Below are 21,363 nucleotides of genomic sequence, written 5' to 3' on the forward strand. Positions count from 1 at the left end.
TCTGTCTGTAAACAATTGTTGGAAAAATTACTTTGACTCATGCACAAAGTAGATGTCCTAACTGACTTGCCAAAACTATAGTTTGTTGACAAGAAATTTGTGGAGTGGTTGAAAAACTAGTTTTAATGACTCCAACCTAAGTGTATGTAAACTTCTGACTTCAACTGTAAATTACATATGGTATGTAAGGTGAAGGTCCCAATCAAAGCATGAGCTAAGTATGCGTTTAGCCTGTTTATAGCTAGTACTAATACTTTATATCAAGTAGTAATAGTTGTAAAGCATGTCTGAACCCTATCTATGTATATCATGTACTGTATCAAGAATGTATGAAGCATATGCTCACTCAAATACACGCACACATTTCCAATCCACATGTTATCGTATCTATTTTAGCCAACTCAGTGGTCGACAGGAGACAAGAGGTGCAAAGTGCGGAAAGATGATAAGGAACCCATAAAAATATAATTTTGACAACGTTTGTTCAGTAATTAGGAACTCTGTGGGAAAGGATTTACAACACACCTTTGCTAAAACCAGTATATATATTTCCTTCTAATCAGCATTTACACTGAACTGTCTTGACAAACTAATATATTGAACCCATAAAATCCCAGGCTGCCCTAAAGCTGGTGTGACCCTATGCTTCTCTCTGCTGGTGAGAAGTGAGAAGTGCAGATTGGTGAACGCAACAGCTCAGCTCTCCTCCCACGCTCACACAGTCAACAAACATTAGAAGCCTGCATGGCAAAAACTCACATAGGAAACACAGACACTCCCTTTGACCAGCCATGTGATCATGTGATCGCAGCCTCAGCCACTTTCATAACACACATGTGGGTGTAAAACGGAGTAAGAGGGGAAGCGATGAAGAGAGGAAGAGAGGAAGAGGGGAAGAGGAAGAGGGGAAGAGAGGGAGAGGGGAAGAGAGGAAGAGGGATAGGGGAAGAGAGGAAGAGGGGAAGAGAGGGAGAGGGGAAGAGAGGAAGAGGGGAAGAGAGGGAGAGAGGGAGAGAGGGAGAGAGGAAGAGGTGAAGATAGGAAGAGGGGAAGAGAGGAAGAGGAGAAGAGAAGGAGAGGGGGAGACAGGGAGAGGGGAAGAGAGGAAGTTGGGAAGAAGTGAAGAGAGGAAGAGGTGAAGAGAGGAAGAGGGGAAGAGAGGAAGAGGTGAAGACAGGAAGAGGTGAAGATAGGAAGAGATGAAGAGAGGAAGAGAGGGAGAGAGGAAGAGAGGGAGAGGGGAAGAGATGAAGAGAGGAAGAGAGGGAGAGAGGAAGAGAGGGAGAGAGGAAGAGAGGAAGAGAGGAAGAGGGGGAGAGGGGAAGAGAGGAAGAGGGGAAGAGAGGGAGAGGGGAAGAGAGGAAGAGGGGAAGAGAGGGAGAGAGGAAGAGGGGAAGAGAGGGAGAGAGGAAGAGGTGAAGATAGGAAGAGGGGAAGAGAAGAAGAGGAGAAGAGAAGGAGAGGGGGAGACAGGGAGAGGGGAAGAGAGGAAGTTGGGAAGAGGTGAAGAGAGGAAGAGGTGAAGATAGGAATAGGGGAAGAGGGGAAGAGAGGAAGAGGGGAAGAGAGGAAGAGGGGAAGAGAGGAAGAGGGGAAGAGAGGAAGAGGTGAAGACAGGAAGAGGTGAAGATAGGAAGAGATGAAGAGAGGAAGAGGGGAAGAGAGGGAGAGGGGAAGAGAGGAAGAGGGGAAGAGGGGAACAGAGGGAGAGAGGAAGAGGTGAAGATAGGAAGAGGTGAAGCTGGGAAGAGGGGAAGAGAGGAAGAGGAGAAGAGAAGGAGAGGGGAAGAGAGGGAGAGGGGAAGAGAGGAAGATGGGAAGAGGTGAAGAGAGGAAGAGGTGAAGATAGGAAGAGGGGAAGAGAGGAATAGGGGAAGAGGGGAAGAGAGGAAGAGGGGAAGATAGGAAGAGGGGAAGAGAGGAAGAGATGAAGTGGGGAAGAGAGGGAGAGGGGAAGAGAGGAAGAGGGGAAGAGAGGGAGAGAGGAAGAGGGGAAGAGAGGGAGAGAGGAAGAGGTGAAGATAGGAAGAGGGGAAGAGAGGAAGAGGAGAAGAGAAGGAGAGGGGAAGAGAGGGAGAGGGGAAGAGAGGAAGAGGGGAAGAGAGGGAGAGAGGAAGAGGGGAAGAGAGGAAGAGGTGAAGATAGGAAGAGGGGAAGAGAGGAAGAGGAGAAGAGAAGGAGAGGGGAAGAGAGGGAGAGGGGAAGAGAGGAAGATGGGAAGAGGTGAAGAGAGGAAGAGGTGAAGATAGGAATAGGGGAAGAGGGGAAGAGAGGAAGAGGTGAAGACAGGAAGAGATGAAGAGAGGAAGAGGGGAAGAGAGGGAGAAGGGAAGAGAGGAAGAGGGGAAGAGAGGGAGAGAGGAAGAGAGGAAGAGGGGAAGAGAGGGAGAAGGGAAGAGAGGAAGAGGGGAAGAGAGGGAGAGAGGAAGAGGGGACGAGAGGGAGAGAGGAAGAGGTGAAGATAGGAAGAGGGGAAGAGAGGAAGAGGAGAAGAGAAGGAGAGGGGAAGAGAGGAAGATGGGAAGAGGTGAAGAGAGGAAGAGGGGAAGAGGGGAAGAGGGGAAGATGGGAAGAGAGGAAGAGGGGAAGAGGGGAGGAGAGGAAGAGGGGAAGATAGGAAGAGAGGGAGAGGGAGGGAGAGGGGAAGAGAGGGAGAGGGGAAGAGAGGGAGAGGGGAAGAAGGGAAGAGAGGAAGCGGGGAAGAGAGGAAGAGGGGAAGAGAGGGAGAGGGGAAGAGAGGAAGAGGGGAAAAGAGGGAGAGAGGAAGAGGTGAAGAGAGGAAGAGGGGAAGAAAGGGAGAGGGTAAGAGAGGGAGAGGGGAAGAGAGGAAAAGGGGAAGAGGGGAAGAGGGGAAGAGAGGAAGAGGGGAAGAGGAGAAGATGGGAAGAGAGGAAGAGGTGAAGAGAGGAAGAGGTGAAGAGGGGAAGATGGGAAGAGAGGAAGAGGGGAAGAGTGGTAGAGGGGAAGAGAGGAAGAGGTGAAGAGAGGAAGAGGTGAAGAGAGAAGAGGGGAAGAGGTGAAGAGAGGAAGAGGGGAAGAGAGGAAGAGGGGAAGAGAGGAAGAGGGGAAGAGAGGAAGAGGGGAAGAGAGGGAGAGAGGAAGAGGTGAAGAGTGGAAGAGAGGAAGAGAGGAAGAGGGGAAGAGAGGAAGAGAGGGAGAGAAGAAGAGGTGAAGAGAGGAAGAGAGGAAAAGGGGAAGAGGGGAAGAGGTGAAGAGAGGAAGAGGGGAAGAGAGGAAGATAGGAAGAGGAGAAGATGGGAAGAGAGGAAGAGAGGGAGAGGGGAAGAGTGGTAGAGGGGAAGAGAGAAGAGAGGAAAAGGTGAAGATAGGAAGAGGGGAAGAGAGGAAGAGGGGGAGAGGGGAAGAGAGGAAGAGGTGAAGAGAGGAAGAGAGGAAGAGCGGAAGAGAGGAAAAGGGGAAGAGGGGAAGAGGTGAAGAGAGGAAGAGGGGAAGAGAGGAAGAGGGAAGAGGGAAGAGAGGTAGATAGAGGAAGAGAGGAAGAGCGGAAGAGAGGAAAAGGGGAAGAGGGGAAGAGGTGAAGAGAGGAAGAGGGGAAGAGAGGAAGAGGGGAAGAGGAGAAGATGGGAAGAGAGGAAGAGGGGAAGAGAGGAAGAGAGGAAGAGGAAGGAAGAGGAGAGAGGAAGAGAGAAGAGAGAGGGAAGAGAGGGAGAGAGAGAAGAGAGAAGAGAGGGAAGAGGAGAAGATGGGAAGAGAGGAAGAGGGGAAGAGAGGAAGAGAGGAAGAGGGGAAGAGGGGAAGAGGGGAAGAGAGGAAGAGAGAAAGAGAGGAAGAGGGGAAGAGAGGGAGCGAGGAAGAGGTGAAGATAGGAAGAGGGAAGAGAGGAAGAGAGAAGAGAGGAAGAGGGAGAGAGGAGAGAGGAGAGGAAGAGAGGAAGAGAGGGAAGAGAGGAAGAGGAAGAGAGGAAAGAGAGGAAGAGAGGAAAAGAGAGGGAAGAGGAGAGAGGAAGAGGGGAAGAGAGGAAGAGGAGGAGAGAGAAGAGGGTGAAAGAGGAAGGAGGAGGAGAGGAAGAGAGAAGGGAAGAGGGGGAAGAGGGAAGAGAGGAAGAGAGAAAGAGAGGAAGAGGGAGAGAGAGGGAGAGAGGAAGAGGTGAAGAGAGGAAGAGAGGAAAAGGAAGAGGGAAGAGGGGAAGAGGGAAGAGAGGAGGAGAGGGGAAGAGTGGTAGAGGGGAAGAGAGAAGAGAGGAAAAGGTGAAGATAGGAAGAGGGGAAGAGAGGAAGAGGGAGAGAGGAAGAGGGGGAGAGGGGAAGAGAGGGAGAGAGGAAGAGGTGAAGAGAGGAAGAGCGGAAGAGAGGAAAAGGGGAAGAGGGGAAGAGGGGAAGAGGTGAAGAGGGGAAGAGGGGAAGAGAGGAAGAGGGGAAGAGGAGAAGATGGGAAGAGAGGGAGAGGGGAAGAGTGGTAGAGGGGAAGAGAGAAGAGAGGAAAAGGTGAAGATAGGAAGAGGGGAAGAGAGGAAGAGGGGAAGAGAGGAAGAGGGGAAGAGGGGAAGAGAGGAAGAGGTGAAGAGAGGAAGAGGTGAAGAGAGGAAGAGGGGAAGAGAGGAAGAGAGGAAGAGGTGAAGAGAGGAAGAGGGGAAGAGATGAAGAGGTGAAGAGAGGAAGAGATGAAGAGGGAAAGAGAGGAAGAGGGGAAGAGAGGAAGGGGGGGAAGAGAGGAATAGGGGGAGAGAGGAAGAGGTGAAGAGAGGAAGAGGGGAAGAGAGGAAGAGGTGAAGCGAGGAAGAGAGGAAGAGGGGGAGAGAGGAAGAGGGGAAGAGAGGAAGAGGTGAAGAGAGGGAGAGGGGAAGAGTTGAAGAGGGGAAGAGTTGAAGAGGTGAAGAGGGGAAGAGGGGAAGAGAGGGAGAGGGGAAGAGAGGGAGATTTTAGAGAAGTAAAAGAAGGAGGAACAGGACCGACCGACGAACCGACTCACGTTTTCCCAACTTCTCTTCCACTCCACTCCCCCATCTCTCCCATCCATCGCTTTCTCTCCCTGCTCCTCCTCCTCTTTCCTCCCTCGCTCCAGATGAACAGTGTCAGTAGTTCGGAGGACATCAAGCCTCCTCCGGGTCTCCAGAATCTAGGGAACATCAACTACAACTGCACCAGCCCTGGAGGCATGTCCAAACACATCTGTGCCATCTGTGGAGACCGATCATCAGGTAAGAAATAGGGCCACACCTCCCCACTGTGCCCTAGTCCAGTCCCCTATAGCAGCAATAGGGCCCTAGTCCAGTCCCCTATAGCAGCAATAGGGCCCTAGTCCAGTCCCCTATAGGAGCAATAGGGCCCTAGTCCAGTCCCCTATAGCAGCAATAGGGCCCCCTATACAGGCGGCAGCAACTCACTGTTGTTGCTACTATTGTAAAGGTTTATTCCAATTTATTTTAGATTTAGTGAATTACCTCATTGCTGATTTTTTTTCCAGTCATCATCCAATAACCATGGACTATGACATTGATTAAGGGGGAAAGGTATTACGTTTAATGGCGCAGTTTCTCAGGTAAAGCAGTGGAGTTGATGTTTTGGATGTTGTTTACCCAGGGAAGCACTATGGCGTGTACAGTTGTGAAGGCTGCAAAGGCTTCTTCAAGAGAACCATCCGGAAAGACCTCACCTATACGTGTCGAGACAGCAAGGAGTGCTTGATAGACAAACGACAGCGCAACCGCTGCCAGTACTGCCGCTACCAGAAATGCCTAGCCATGGGCATGAAGAGAGAAGGTGTGTGTAAGTGTGTGCGTGTAGAGAGGGGAGGAGAAGGAAGGAGGTTTTGTGTGTATTAGTGGAGGCTGCTGCGGGGAGGACGGCTCGTAATAATGTCTGGAACGGAGTCAATGGAATGGGATCAAACACATCAAAAAAACATGGTTTCCATGTGTTTGATGCCATTCCACTGACTCCGTTCCAGACATTATTATGAGCTGTCCTCCCCTCAGCAGCCTCCACTGGGGTGCGTGTAGAGAGAAGGAAGGAGGGAGGTTGTGTGCTCTTCTGAGTGTGTCGGGGGCGGATCTGTAACGCATGGGTATTCATTGGTATGTGTGGTATGTGTGGTATGTCTACATTTAAGATGTTAGTCATTTAGCAGACGCTCTTATCCAGAGCGACTTACAGTTACTACATTAATCTTAAAGATAGCTAGGTGGGACAATGTGGAGTTGTCAACCGTGATGGAGAGGTCTTTGAGTGGGCAGGCCTTTCCCGGGAGGAAGAGCAGCTCAGTCTTGTCGAGGTTGAGGTGGTGGGCCGACATCCAAGTTGAGATATCTGCCAGGCACGCAGAGATGTGTGTCGCCACCTGGGTGTCAGAAGGGGGCAAGGAGAAAAGTAGTTGAGTGTCGTCCACATAGCAATGATAGGAGAGACCATGTGAGGATATGACGGAGCCGAGGAGAGGGCCTAGAACCGAGCCCTGGGGGACACCAGTAGTGAGAGTATGTGGTGCAGACACAGATCCTCTCCACGTCACCTGGTAGGAGCGACCTGCCAGGTAGGATGCAATCCAAGAATGTGCAGAGCCTGAGACGCCCAGTCCTAAGAGGGTGGAGAGGAGGATCTGATGGTTCACGGTGTCGAAGGCAGCGGATAGATCTAGGAGGATCAATCAATCAAATGTATTTATAAAGCCCTTTTTACATCAGCAGATGTCACAAAGCGCTATACAGAAACCCAGCCTAAAACCCCAAACAGCAAGCAATGCAGATATAGAAGCAAGGGGGCTAGGAAAACTCCCTAGAAAGGCAGGAACCAAGGAAGAAACCTAGAGAGGAACCAGGCTCTGAGGGGTGGCCAGTCCTTTTCTGGCTGTGCCGGGTGGAGATGATAAGAGTACATGGCCATTAAGGCCAGATTGTTCTTGAAGATGTTCAAACTTTCATAGATGACAAGCAGGGTCAAATAATAATCAAAGTGGTTGTAGAGGGTGCAACAGGTCAGTACCTCAGGAGTAAATGTCAGTTGGTTTTTCATAGCCGAGCATTCAGAGGTCGAGACAGCAGGTGCGGTAGAGAGTGAGTCGATAACAGTAGGTCCGGGACAAGGTAGCACGTCCGGTGAACAGGTCAGGGTTCCATAGCCGCAGGCAGAAAAGTTTAAACTGGAGCAGCAACATGACCAGGTGGACTGGGGACAGCCAGGAGTCATCAGGCCAGGTAGTCCTGAGGCATGATCCTAGGGCTCAGGTCCTCCGGGAGGGGAGGGAGAGAGGGAGAGAGAGAGAATTAGAGGGAACACACTTAAATTCACACAGGACACCAGATAAGACAGATTGACCCTAGCCCCCCGGCACAGACTATTGCAGCATAGATACTGCTGGCTGAGACAGGGGTGGGTCGGGGGACACTGTGGCCCCGTCCGATGATACCCCCGGACAGGGCCAACCAGGCAGGATATAACCCCACCCACTTTGCCAAAGCACAGCCCCCACACCACTAGAGGGATATCAACAGAGACCACCAACTTACTACCCTGAGACAAGGCTGAGTATAGCCCACGAAGATCTCCTCCACCGCACGAGCCTGAGGGGGCGAAAAACCAAATGAGAACAGAGGAGAGAGAGTCAGCTTTGGCGGTGCGGAGAGCCTCTGAAACACAGAGAAGAGCAGTCTCAGTTGAGTGACCCGTCTTGAAGCCTGACTGGTTAGCGTCAAGAAAATCGTTCTGAGAGAGATAATGAAAAAGTTAATCAGAGTGTTCAAGTGTTTTGGAATGAAAAGAAAGAAGGGATATAGGTCTATAGTTTTTGACATCACATGAGTCAAGTGTTGGTTTCTTGAGGAGGGGAGCGACTCGGGCCGTTTTGAAGTCCGAGGGGACGCAGCCAGTGGTCAGTGATGAGTTGATGAGGGAAGTGAGGAATGGGAGAAGGTCTCCAGAGATGGTCTGGAGAAGGGAGGAGGAGATGTGGTTGAGCGGGCAACTTGTCGGGCGGCCAGACCTCACTAGTCGCAGGATTTCATCTGGAGAGAGAGGTGAGAAAGAGATCAAGGCGTAGGGTAGTTCTGTGTGAGTGGGACCAGTGGACTCAATAGGCTGAGTGTCTACTGTCTACTGTTGTGTGTTGTGCTGTAAGTGCATATGTGGCAAATGTGTTCAATATGTTTCAATTTTCTGTGTCCATTTGGAATGGTTGTGGAACTTCTGGTAGATTGTTGTGGATTGCCTGGTGTGTTTTGGCACCACGTGTGTCATGCTTTGTGGATGTGTGTGATCTGTGAAGTTCATATACAGAAACCTCTAACCTTTGCCCTGTGACCCCATGCAGCGGTGCAGGAGGAGAGGCAGCGGGGGAGGGAGCCGGGGGAGAATGAGGTGGAGTCCACCAGTAGTTTTAATGAGGAGATGCCCGTCGATAAGATTCTGGACGCAGAGCTTGCCGTGGAACCCAAGACAGAGACATCTGCAGACGAAGGCCCTGGCAACTCGGTAAGGATGACATAGAGCAGTGTTTCTTAAAGGTCCAATGCAGGTGTTTTTATCTCATTATCAAATCATTTCTGGGTCAAATTAAGTACCTTTACTGTGATTGTTTTAAATTAAAATGGTCAAAAAGCAACAAAAATACCTTCTTAGCAAAGAGCTATTTCTCAAGCAAGAATTTTGCTAGGACTCTCTGGGAGTGGTCTAAGCGGGGAGAGGAAAACTGAAAACTAGCTGTTATTGGCAGAGAGGTTTGGAACTCGCTTTCTTATTGGTCTATTAACTAATTTACCGCCTGGTGATGTCACCAGGCAGGCCAAAACTCCATCACACCAAAACAGGCGGAAATTTAAGCCGGTCTTTTCAAACAGCTCTTACACTAAAAGGGCATTATCACAATTTTCACCATTTCATAGTATTAGTCCAACCTTATAGTGTGGAGATATATATACCGCACTGGGCCTTTAATCCTGGTCCTGGGGACACATTTTAGTTTTTCTGATTCCACTAATCAACTCATCATCAAACATTTGACTAGTGGAATCGGGTGTGTAGTGCTAGGGCAACAACTACAATGTGCATCCCTTTGGGTCCCAGGACCAGGATGAAGAACCACTGACATAGAGCATAGACTGTCCACTAACATAGAGCATAGACACAGAGCTATTGAACATGGAAAGAGCACCTGTAAATGAGAGAGCATCTCCCTCCTGTAAACGAGAGAGCATCTCCCTCCTGTAAACGAGAGAGCATCTCCCTCCTGTAAACGAGAGAGCATCTCCCTCCTGTAAACGAGAGAGCATCTCCCTCCTGTAAACGAGAGAGCATCTCCCTCCTGTAAACGATATCCATTTAATGTTAATGGATAAGCTGGAATATGATTCAGATATGTTGTATCTTACTTATCTTATCTTATCTTATCTTACACTCTCTGTCTGTATCTTCTGTCCAGACAAACGACCCGGTCACCAACATCTGCCAGGCAGCAGACAAACAGCTGTTCACCCTGGTGGAGTGGGCAAAGAGGATCCCTCACTTCTCCGAGCTGCCCTTAGACGACCAGGTCATTCTACTACGGGCAGGTACAGCACATCTACTTATAAGTACTCAGACAGAAGCCTGAGTGCACATTTTGGTTAGAGGGGTAGAAAATCGGACCGTCCGCAGCCATAGTCTATTTCAGTTTGTTTCGCTCTGGTCATAGCTAAATCCATCAAATCAAATCCAGTTTTATTTGTCACATGCATTGTAAACAACTAACAGTGAAATGCTTACTTACAATGCAGAGAGAAAAATATAAAAATTATAGAAAAAATTATAACACGAGGAATAAACGATAACTCGGCTATATATAATAATATGCCATTTAGCAGACGCTTTTATCCAAAGCAACTTACAGTCATGTGCGCATACATTTTTACGTATGGGTGGTCCCGGGGATCGAACCCACTACCCTGGCGTTACAAGCGCCATGCTCTACCAATTGAGCTACAGAGGACCACGGGATACTAGTACTGAGTCGATGTGCAGTGGTACGAGGTAATTGAGGTAGATACACTACATGATCAAAAGTATGTGGACAAGTGCTCGTCGAACATCTCATTCCAAAATCATGGGCATTAATATGAAGTTGGTCCCCCCTTTGCTGCTATAACAGCCTCCACTCTTCTGGGAAGGCTTTCCACTAGATGTTGGAACATTGCTGCAGGGACTTGCTTCCATTCAGCCACGAGCGCATTAGTGAGGTCGGGCACTGATGTTTGGCAATTAGGCCTGGCTCGCAGTCGGCGTTCTAATTCATCCCAAAGGTGTTCGATGGGGTTGAGGTCAGGGCTCTGTACAGGCCAGTCAAGTTCTTCCACACCGATCTCGACAAACCATTTCTGTATGGACCTCGCTTTGTGCACAGGGGCATTGTCATGCTGAAACAGGAAAGGGCCTTCCCCAAACTGTTGCCACAATGTTGGAAGCACAGAAAAGAAGAATTCCCTTCACTGGAACTAAGGAGCCTGAACCATGAAAAACAACCCCAGACCATTATTCCTCCTCCACCAAACTTTACAGTTGGCACTATGCATTCGGGCAGGTAGCGTTCTCCTGGCATCCGCCAAACCCAGATTCGTCCGTTGGACTGCCAGATGGTAAAGCGTGATTCATCACTCCAGAGAACGCGTCCAATGGCGGCGAGCTTTACACCACTCCAGCCAACGCTTGGCATTGCGCATGGTGATCTTAGGCTTGTGTGCGGCTGCTCAGCCATGGAAACCCATTTCATGAAGCTCCCGATGAACAGTTCTTGTGCTGACGTTGCTTCCAGAGGCAGTTTGGAACTCAGGACAGACGATTTTTAGCACTCTGCGTTCCCGTTCTGTGAGCTTGACATTTCCATTTCACAATAACAGCACTTACAGTTGACCGGGGCAGCTTTAGCAGGGCAGTAATTTGACAAACTGACTTGTTGGAAAGGTGGCATCCTATGACAGTTCCACGTCAAAAGTCACTGAGCTCTTCAGTAAGGCCATTCTACTGCCAATGTTTGTCTATGGAGATTGCATGGCTGTGTGCTCGATTTTACACACCTGTCAGGTGTGGCTGAAATAGCAGAATCCATTCATTTGAAGGCGTGTCCACATACATTTGTATATATAGTGTATGTACATACAGTGGCTTGCGAAAGTATTCACCCCCTTGGCATTTTTCCTATTTTGTTGCCTTACAACCTGGAATAAAAATTTATTTTTGGGGGGTTTGTATCATTTGATTTACACAACATGCCTACCACTTTGAAGATGCAAAAACATTTTTTTGTGAAACAAACAAGAAATAAGACAAAAAAACAGAAAACTTCAGTGTGCATAACTATTCACCCCCCCAAAGTCAATACTTTGTAGAGCCACCTTTTGCAGCAATTACAGATGCAAGTCTCTTGGGGTATGTCTCTATAAGCTTGGCACATCTAGCCACTGGGATTTTTGCCCATCCTTCAAGTTGGATGGGTTCCGCTGGTGTACAGCAATCTTTAAGTCATACCACAGATTCTCAATCGGATTGAGGTCTGGGCTTTGACTAGGCCATTCCAAGACATTTAAATGTTTCCCCTTAAACCACTTGAGTGTTGCTTTAGCAGTATGCTTAGGGTCATTGTCCTGCTGGAAGGTGAACCTCCATCCCAGTCTCAAATCTCTGGAAGACTGAAACAGGTTTCCCTCAAGAATTTCCCTGTATTTAGCACCATCCATCATTCCTTCAATTCTGACCAGTTTCCCAGTCCCTGCCGATGAAAAACATCCCCACAGCATGATGCTGCCACCACCATGCTTCACTGTGGGGATGGTGTTCTCGGGGTGATGAGAGGTGTTGGGTTTGCGCCAGACATAGCGTTTTCCTTGATGGCCAAAAAGCTAAATTATAGTCTCATCTGACCAGAGTACCTTCTTCCATATGTTTGGGGAGTCTCCCACATGCTTTTTTGCGAACACCACATGTGTTTGCTTATTTTTTTCTTTAAGCAATGGCTTTTTTCTGGCCACTCTTCCGTAAAGCCCAGCTCTGTGGAGTGTACGGCTTAAAGTGGTCCTATGGACAGATACTCCAATCTCCGCTGTGGAGCTCTGCAGCTCCTTCAGGGTTATCTTTGATCTCTTTGTTGCCTCTCTGATTAATGCCCTCCTTGCCTGGTCCGTGAGTTTTGGTGGGCAGCCCTCTCTTGGCAGGTTTGTTGTGGTGCCATATTCTTTCCATTTTTTAAATAATGGATTTAATGGTGCTCCGTGGGATGTTCAAAGTTTCTGATATTTTTAAATAACCCAACTCTGATCTGTACTTCTCCACAACTTTGTCCCTGACCAGTTTGGAGAGCTCCTTGGTCTTCATGGTGCCGCTTGCTTGGTGGTGCCCCTTGCTTAGTGATGTTGTAGACTCTGGGGCCTTTCAGAACAGGTGTATATATACTGAGATAATGTGACACTTAGATTTTACACAGGTGGACTTTATTTAACTAATTATGTGACTTCTGAAGGTAATTGGTTGCACCAGATCTTATTTAGGGGCTTCATAGCGAAGGGGGTGAATACATATGCACGCACCACTTTTCAGTTATTTATTTTTTAGAATTTTTTGAAACAAGTTATTTTTTTCATTTCACTTCACCAATTTGGACTATTTTGTGTATGTCCATTACATTAAATCCAAATAAAAATCCATTTAAATTACAGGTTGTAATGCAACAAAATAGGAAAAATGCCAAGGGGGATGAATACCTTTGCAAGGCACTGTATAGGTAGGGGTAAAGTGACTAGGCAACAGGATAGATAATAAACAGTAGCAGCAGCGTATGTGATGAGTCAATAGAGTTAGTGAAAAAGGGTCAATGCAGATAGTCCAGGTAGCTATTTGGTTAACCATACTGAACAAAAGTACAAACGCAACATGTAAAGTGTTGGTCCCATGTTACATGAGCTGAAATAAAAGATCCCAGAAATGTTCCATATGCACAAACAGCTTATTTCTCTTAAATATTTGCACAAATTTGTTTACATCCCTGTTAGTGAGCATTTCTCCTTTGCCAAGATAATCCATCCACCTGACAGGTGTGGCATATCAAGAAGCTGATTAAACAGTATGACATTACACAGGTGCACCTTGTGCTGGGAACAACTAGTTTTGACTAGTTTTCTGATCCACACCCCTACTTTTTTTTAAAGGTATCTGTGACCAACAGATGCATATCTGTATTCCCAGTCATGTGAGATCCATAGATTAGGGCCTAATTAATTTATTTAAATTGACTGATTTCCTTATATGAACTGTAACTCATAAAATCTTTGAAGTTGTTGCATGTTGCGTTTATGTTTGTGTTAAGTGTATTTAGCAGTATTATGGCTTGGGGGTAGAAGCTGTTCAGGGTCCTGTTGGTTTCAGAGTTGGTGCATCGGTACTGCTTGCCGTGCGGTAGCAGAGAGAACAGTCCATGACTTGGGTGGCTGGAGTCTTTGACAATCTTTAGGGCCTTCCTCTGACACCGCCTTGTATATAGGTCCTGGATGGCAGGGAGCTCGGCCCCAGTGATGTACTGGGCCGTACGCACTACCCTCTGTAGCGCCTTGCGGTCAGATGCCAAGCAGTTGCCGTACCAAGCGGTGATGTAGCCAATCAATATGCTCTCAATGGTGCAGCTGTGGAACTTCTTGAGGATCTGTGGGCGCATACCAAATCTTTTCAGCCTCCTGAGGGGGAAGAGTCGAAGAGTATGGTGTGGAATGCTGAGCTGTAGTCGATGAACAGCATTCTCATATAGGTGTTCCTCTTGTTCAGGTGGGAGAGGGCAGTGTGGAGTGCAATAGAGATTGCGTCATCTGTGGATCTGTTGGGGAGGTATGCGAATTGGAGTGAGTCCAGGGTGTCTGGGATGATAGTATTGATTTTAGCCATGACCAGCTTTCCAAAGCCTTTCATGGCTACAGATATGAGTGCTACTGGGTGGTAGTCATTTAGACAGGTTACCTTGGTGTTCTTGGGCACAGGGACTATGTTGGTCTGCTTGAAACATGTAGGTATTACAGACTGGGTCAAGGAGAGGTTGAACATGTCAGTGAAGACACTTCCCATGCTCTGAGTATGTATCCTGGTAATCCGTCTGGCCCTGCGGCCTTGTGAATGTTGACCTGTTTAAAGATCTTACTCACATTGGCTACGGAGATCGAGATCACACAGTCGTCTGGAACAGCTGGTGCTCTCATGCATGGTTCAGTGTTGCTTGCCTCGAAGCGAGTATAGAAGGCATTTTGCTCATCTGGTAGGCTCGCGTCACTGGACAGTTCGCAGCTGAGTTTGCAAGCCCTGCCACATCCGACGAGCATCAGAGCCGTCATAGTAGGATTCGATCCTTGTCCTGTTTGATGGCTCGTTGGAGGTCGTAGCGGGATTTCTTATAAGCATCTCGATTAGTGTCCCGCTCCTTGAATGCGGCAGATCTAGCCTTTAGCTCAGTCCAGATGTTGCTTGTAATCCATGGCTTCTGGGTTGGTATATGTACGTACGGTCACTGTGGGGACGACGTTGTCGATGCACTTATTAATGAAGCCGGTGACTGATGGGGTAAACTCCTCAATGCTTTCGGATGAATCCCGGAACATATTCCAGTCTGTGCTAGCAAAACAGTCTTGTAGCTTAGCATCCGCTTCGTCGGGCCACTTCCTGTTTCAGTTTTTGCTTGTAAGCAGAAATCAGGAGGATAGAGTTATGGTCAGATTTGCCAAAGGTTTTCTGTGTGTGGAGTAAAGTTGATCTAGAATTGTGTAGCCTCTAGTTGCACAGGTGACATGCTTGTAAAAATGAGGTAAAACAGATTTCAGTTTCTCTGCATTAAAATGTGGTCTTAGTGCCATCATCGGTTTGTGCTGGTAAATAGACAGCTATGAAAAATATAGATGAAAACTCTCTTGGTAAATAGTGTGGTCTGCAGCTTATCATGAGGTATTCGAACTCAAGCGAGCAAAAACTTGAGACTTCCTTAACATTAGAGATTGCACACCAGCTGTTGTTAACAAAGAGACACACCCCTCCTCCCCTCATCTTACCCGAGGCTGCCGACCGGTCTTGACAATGCATGGAAAAGCCAGTGAGATGTTTATTATCCATGTCGTTGTTCAGCCACGACTCCATGAAACATAGAATTTTACAGTTCTTCAGGTCCCGTTGATAGGATAGTCTCCAACGGAGCTCATCCAGTTTGTTCTCTAGTGACTGTACGTTCACCAACAGAACGTAGGGTAGAGGCAGTTTATTTGCTCGCCAACGTAGTCTCATCAGGATTCTGCCTCGTATTTTTCTCTCATATTGATGTTGCATCCTAGAACCAAATTAAACCTGACCTGGTCGTTGCATAAACCAGTTTCCCAGTTTCCAGAGCCATATTTGCAATGAACAGATTGCCAGCAATGACTCTTTCAAAAACACCCCAACTCTGACCTCTGCTGGTGGGATATTTCAAACACTGACCCTAAACGTGGGAGAGGAAATATCACACCGCATCACTAATGAGCTGAAGAGGTTTTAATAGCCTGATAGGAAACCAAAAGAGAGAGAGAGAAAGATACATGAAGAGAAAAGGAGATGTTTGAAGATAGAGTCGGAGAGATAGAGAAGTGGGAGGGATAGAGAAGTGGGAGGGATAGAGAAGTGGGAGGGATAGAGAAGTGGGAGGGATAGAGAAGTGGGAGGGATAGAGAAGTGGGAGGGATAGAGAAAGAGCGATATGAAGCTAGAGGGTGAGATGAGATAGAGAAATAAAGAGAGAACAGTAGATAAACACTAGCATTCATGCAGTGACGTTGGTTGCCAAGTAAAGATCCCTGTGTGTTTATCTGTCTATGTTCAGGCTGGAACGAGCTCCTCATCGCGTCTTTCTCACACCGCTCTGTCACGGTAAAAGACGGAATCCTATTGGCCACGGGCCTCCACGTCCAGAGAAGCAGTGCCCACAGTGCCGGAGTGGGCTCCATCTTTGACAGAGTCTTGACAGAGTTGGTGTCAAAGATGAAAGACATGAAGATGGACAAGACAGAGCTGGGCTGCCTTCGAGCCATCGTCCTCTTCAACCCAGGTCAGTGGGTCATACCTGCTTGCAGGGGCATCAAGCACCCCAAGAAATCTAAGGGGGCACAAAGTACGTGAGGATGGCTAAGTTGGAGAATTTAGAATTTTTTCAAACGCCTGATACAGCTTTTTCCTGCAATCTAGAGCCATCGATATAATTAATTCTATGTCAGAAATATGTCTATTTTTCTGCATATCCATACCCATTAGGCATGTCAGCAAAGATAGTTAGACAAGTTACTCTAACTTGACTGATAGCCTGAAATGGCGTCTTGGTAGCTAGTGATGAGGTTGGGAGGTTAGGACCCTATCTGGGCTAAAGCCAACTTCATAACATTTCTAAGTCGCTAGTAGTATTACAGAGAAAAAACGAAAAACGAAATAAAATATATATGTAGCTCAGCTGGTAGAGCACGGCGCTTGTAACGCCAAGGTAGTGGGTTCGATCCCCGGGACCACCCATACACAAAAAAATTTATGCACGCATGACTGTAAGTCGCTTTGGATAAAAGCGTCTGCTAAATGGCGTATTATTATTATTATTATTATTATAATATTTTTATAATGTGAGGGGGCACGTGCCCCTGTGCCACCTATAGGCATTACGCCTCTGTCTGATTAATTACACCAACAGTTATGATACTGGTTTGTTATTTAAATGACTTCCTTTTTCTGTGTTCTCTGTGTGGCGTATGAGGGAAGGAATGTGGTTGTTGATGTATTGTTGCAGTCAGAGATGGTTGGACATGACCTTGTGGCCTGTTGCCGGGCAGTCTTCATGTTAGCGGACGTGACCATGATAAAGGAGGCCACAATAGATTACTATGGCTCATTGGAATGTTGGTGTCGGTGTGATGGGTCATCGGGAAGCATGACTGTATCTTAATGTTCTGGTGTGAGTGACTAGTACTTTGTGTAAGTAGTCAGTTTTTACTAGAGGCCCTCATTATTAGCCAAATAATGATAATTCTGTGCAAAAAATCAAAATTTAGACCGGCCCATTGGTCTAAACATGGACCAGCCCATCTGGCATTTGCCCGAACTGCCCTATGGCCAGTCCGTTTCTGGGCGAAGGTGAATTTATAAAGGAATCAGACTGACTGTAAATGTTCTGTTGTTGCAGATGCAAAAGGCCTGTCGAATCCACCAGAGGTGGAAGGGCTGAGGGAGAAGGTCTACGCCTCGCTGGAGTCCTACACCAAAGCCAAGTACCCAGACCAGCCCGGCAGGTACAGTATTCACAGCTCATACAGACAGGGTTGGGGTCAATTCGAATTGATGTCAGTCAATTCAAGAAGTAAACTGACATTCTAATTAAATAATTAAAAAGGGGGCATCTATTTTCAATGACTTCTCAATAAGCTGTAAAAGGAGAAGCTATTTATGTCAAACTTTTTCAAATTCAAATCACTTCCTAAATTTACTGATTTCAATTAGAATTGACCCCAACGCTGCTACAGACCGGACACATCCCAATACAATCTGATCACTGCCTTAGTCTCCTATTGGAATTGACAATTTCTTTTAAATAAATTGTTTTCCTTTAATATTGTGAACACCTATTGGGCACTCTCACAGGAAAGTGAGACATTCCTTGAGAAGAGGACAATGAACAATGAACGAGTATTATGACATGGTCATAGCCAGGTTTAATCTTTTGTTTCTTGTGACCCTCCCTCCTCCTAGGTTTGCTAAACTGTTGCTGCGTCTCCCCGCCCTGCGCTCCATAGGCCTCAAGTGTCTGGAGCACCTGTTCTTCTTCAAGCTGATAGGAGACACACCCATAGACACCTTCCTCATGGAGATGCTCGAAGCGCCACACCAAATCACATGACACGAGTCCCACTTCCCTCTGTATATACTCCCACAATGTAATTGATATGAAGATGAAACTTGATTCAAGTTGTAAAACAGACATATTTTGTACAAAGCACAAATTATTATTAATGTCAACAATTTGTATTTTTGGGGGGTATGAGGAGGGCCGGTTTAAGGGAGTGGAGTGGGGTGTAAAAAATACACGGTTAAAACACATTATAATAAAAATTTAAAAATATTTTTTTCTAAATATATAATTTCAGGTATCCATTTTAAAAGCAACCCAAAGCAATATTGAAAATAATATTTTATTCAAAGATGAATTGTATAAAACCGAAACCATCCCAAATGCATTTTAGAATTCTTCCAGAATAAAATTATTTAAAATTATGATTTTTTGAATAGTTTTGTTTATGATGTTTCTCATGCCTTAATGATTAAACAGACTTAGCGGTGTTGTATATCACATATTCATGTAGAGTCAAGTCCAACATTATTGGCACCCTTGATAAAGATGAGCAAAAAAGACTATCACCTACTATTTGTAGGTGACCAAATACTTATTTTCCACCATAATTTGCAAATAAATTCATGAAAAATCCTACAATGTGATTTTCTGGATTTTTTTCCCCTAATTTTGTCTGTCATAGTTGACGTGTACCTATGATGAAAATTACAGGCCTCTCTATCTTTTTAAGTGGGAGAACTTGCACAATTGGTGGCTGACTAAATACTTTTTTCCCCCACTGTATATATATATATATTTTGCATATAATAATATAGCTTTGTATTTATTTTATACCAGTTTTTTTTTGCTCATCTTTATCAAGGGTACTAATAATTTTGGAACTGACTATGTGTTTTTAGATCAATAAATGTAGCTTTACCCAGGGAGGCTGATAGCCTATCCAGGTGATACCTTTCATGGACCATCGGTAGTACACTACTGCGCCTGAATGTCTTGTTTCCTCAATGAGCCACTAGAGGTGGTGAGTAGCTCTACTCTATGGAGTTCTCAGCGCTCGTGGGGCATTTAAGCCCTGAACAGCGCCTGACAGGCAGCCCCGTCTCCCAGGACGCGTTCAGCCCCCAAGACCAGAGACAATCGCATGCAAGGAACAACGAGCCGTCGAGCCACATTCAACCAGAGCCAGAAAGCTGAAGCCTAGAGGAAACAAGGTAATATAGCTAGCATCTTTCAAAATTAAGGCAACTTTATACTGATAAATCACTGATATTATATTAGACTGATTTGTTGTAGATGAGCAATCTTTTTGTGTTTGTTAGCTAGCTTGCTGCCAGGGCTGCCAACAAGCTCACTTGGCTAGCTAGTCTTGTGAGTTAGCTAGCTGGGTAGTCTTGTGAGCTAGCTGGTTAGTTAGCTAGGCAGTCTTGTTAGCTAGCAAGCTAGCTAGTTATCTATGATAGTTGTTATCTTGCGTAACTGATATGCTTATAATTATAAGGGACACTTCATGTTTTGTGGATAATATTTAAATGTACAGAGCTCCATTCCTGACAGGCTGATCAGATTAGCTTTCAGCCTCAGAGCTTGATCAGATTCAGTAGCAGCCTCAGAAGCTGATATGTTTAGATGCTGCCTTTTAGGATGTTTCATGAGCAAATCTCCTTGCAGTCAAAGTGCCTTATAGGCTGATGCATATGATCCAGTGGGTGAGCTCTATTCCTGCCTGGCTGATCAGATTCAATGGCAGCCTCAGACGCTCATAAATCAAGATTCTACCATTCATGGTTCCTTGTTGACAATGAACCCCTTCCCTCCTCTCTGCCAGCTCCCTTTGCCACTCCAGACTAGCCAGGTCTCTAGGCAGCATGACTGTAGTGGCCAGCAACAGACAGCCAGTGTGCTGTGAGCCCAGCGGCTGCCATAGAGGCACAGACAACAACACAGACAACGCAGGCAGCCCAGTCTGCACAGGCAACCTGCCCAACCTAAACATGCTGCAGGCCCCTCAGAAGGAAAGTCCACCTATAGCCCCTCCTCAACCTCTCTCTCTGGGCTCAACCTCTCTCTGGGCTCAACCTCTCTCTGGGCTCAACCTCTCTCTGGGCTCAACCTCTCTCTGGGCTCAACCTCTCTCTAGGCTCAACCTCTCTCTGGGCTCAACCTCTCTCTGGGCTCAACCTCTCTCTGGGCTCAACCTCTCTCTGGGCTCAACCCCTCTCTGGGCTCAACCTCTCTCTGGGCTCAACCTCTCTCTGGGCTCAACCTCTCTCTGGGCTCAACCTAACCCTTTTCCTTTTTTATTTGAATGTCTCTCCTAACAGACGCACTCTGTCCAGAGGATGGAAACCTCGATGTTCTTTACAATCAATAGACTTTACGAGACTATGGTATCTATTTCCCTTCTCCCTTTCATTGTATGTCTCACTGCTCTGTTCTACGCTGTTGCTTTTGTGTGCGAGATTGGTTTCCCACGTCCTTTATGAAGATTAGAATGGACAGACTGCATGCATATTAAACTATTGCATACTGTGTCATTCTTAATCCCTCTATAGGGTCTTTAATGAAAAGAAGATAGTGTAGTATTATTGAGGTTTTGCAGTGTATGATCTGTATGTCCCATATCTCTCTTCCTGGGTGTAACTGTGTGCATTTTGTCCCTTCAGTCACTCCATACCCAAAGCCAGAGCTCATCTACAGTGCTCAGCCTGGGGTTCAGATTTCTTTCAGCTCCTGCAAATTTAGATTTTGTCTTAATTTCTTAAGAAGGACTGGTTTATTTTACTTGAATCAGTCCAGTCCAGTCCAGTCCATTGTTGATTAAGTGATGATGTTGATGAAGAAATCTCATGTCTCCAATTGTGAATGGGAAGGACGAGTTATCGGTTCGTTTGGAATTAATTTGCCAACCCTTTCTATCACAAGACACTTCTTTTTTATATTTCACTGTTTATATCATGGAACAAACGTATCACATAAAGGGTGTGTGTCTTAAAATGACTCTATTCCCTCTATAGTACACTGCTAGTCCTGGCTAGAAGTAGTGGGAATAGAGTGTCGTTTCAGATGTACATACTCATTGCCTGATTGTTTACGTACTAGTAGAAGGATGCCATAGCAACCCATACTGATCCTGAACCGTAATACTAAAATGTAAATCTGCGTGTTGATGGTGCTCCTTCTGAGCTAGGCACCTCTCAGATGTCTTAACCTTTGTATGACATGGATCAGTTCTTGCCCAGGTGTTTGGGAGTTGAGGAGTTTTGTAGATTAAATCATTTGTGAAAAGCCTAGTTTAAGTCGTCCCTCTAGAACAAGCACAATGTACTACTGTAGGGAGTATGCTCTTCTTCAAGCATCTTTCAGAATGTTGCAGATAGAAATGTAATGCATAGAGTAACTCATATGATGCCACCCTATTGAATAATAGATGGTTTGTCCACGTTGTACATTCTCATTCTATTCTGCATGTTGTTTCACTTTAACATACCCCAGCTTTCTTTCAGTCTCCTGTGAAGCTTCTAGTCCACTGTCTTTTTTCGTTGAGCTGCTGTACTTCAACTGGAA

The 21,363-nt window shown here is 46.4% G+C and overlaps 1 protein-coding gene across 5 annotated transcripts in view; it reads left to right on the forward strand.

The window, feature by feature from the left end:
- rxrgb (retinoid X receptor, gamma b) overlaps nt 1-18,221 on the forward strand; it is a 60,205-nt gene extending 41,984 nt beyond the window's left edge. For 4 of the 5 annotated variants that reach the window (XM_041840640.2, XM_041840642.2, XM_041840644.1 and 1 more), the window contains exons 3-9: nt 5,023-5,158; nt 5,541-5,726; nt 8,263-8,423; nt 9,370-9,499; nt 15,796-16,020; nt 17,137-17,242; nt 17,700-18,221. In XM_041840640.2, coding sequence (XP_041696574.1) covers nt 5,023-5,158; nt 5,541-5,726; nt 8,263-8,423; nt 9,370-9,499; nt 15,796-16,020; nt 17,137-17,242; nt 17,700-17,847 — 1,092 coding nt within the window. In that variant the 3' untranslated portion in view covers nt 17,848-18,221. The remainder of the gene's footprint in view (nt 1-5,022; nt 5,159-5,540; nt 5,727-8,262; nt 8,424-9,369; nt 9,500-15,795; nt 16,021-17,136; nt 17,243-17,699) is intronic. The other variant, XM_041840641.2, reaches the window with a different exon arrangement.
- Nucleotides 18,222-21,363: the final 3,142 nt, after the last annotated feature.

Source organism: Coregonus clupeaformis, chromosome 20 (genome assembly GCF_020615455.1).
Source record: "Coregonus clupeaformis isolate EN_2021a chromosome 20, ASM2061545v1, whole genome shotgun sequence".
Taxonomy (NCBI): Eukaryota; Metazoa; Chordata; class Actinopteri; order Salmoniformes; family Salmonidae; genus Coregonus; species Coregonus clupeaformis.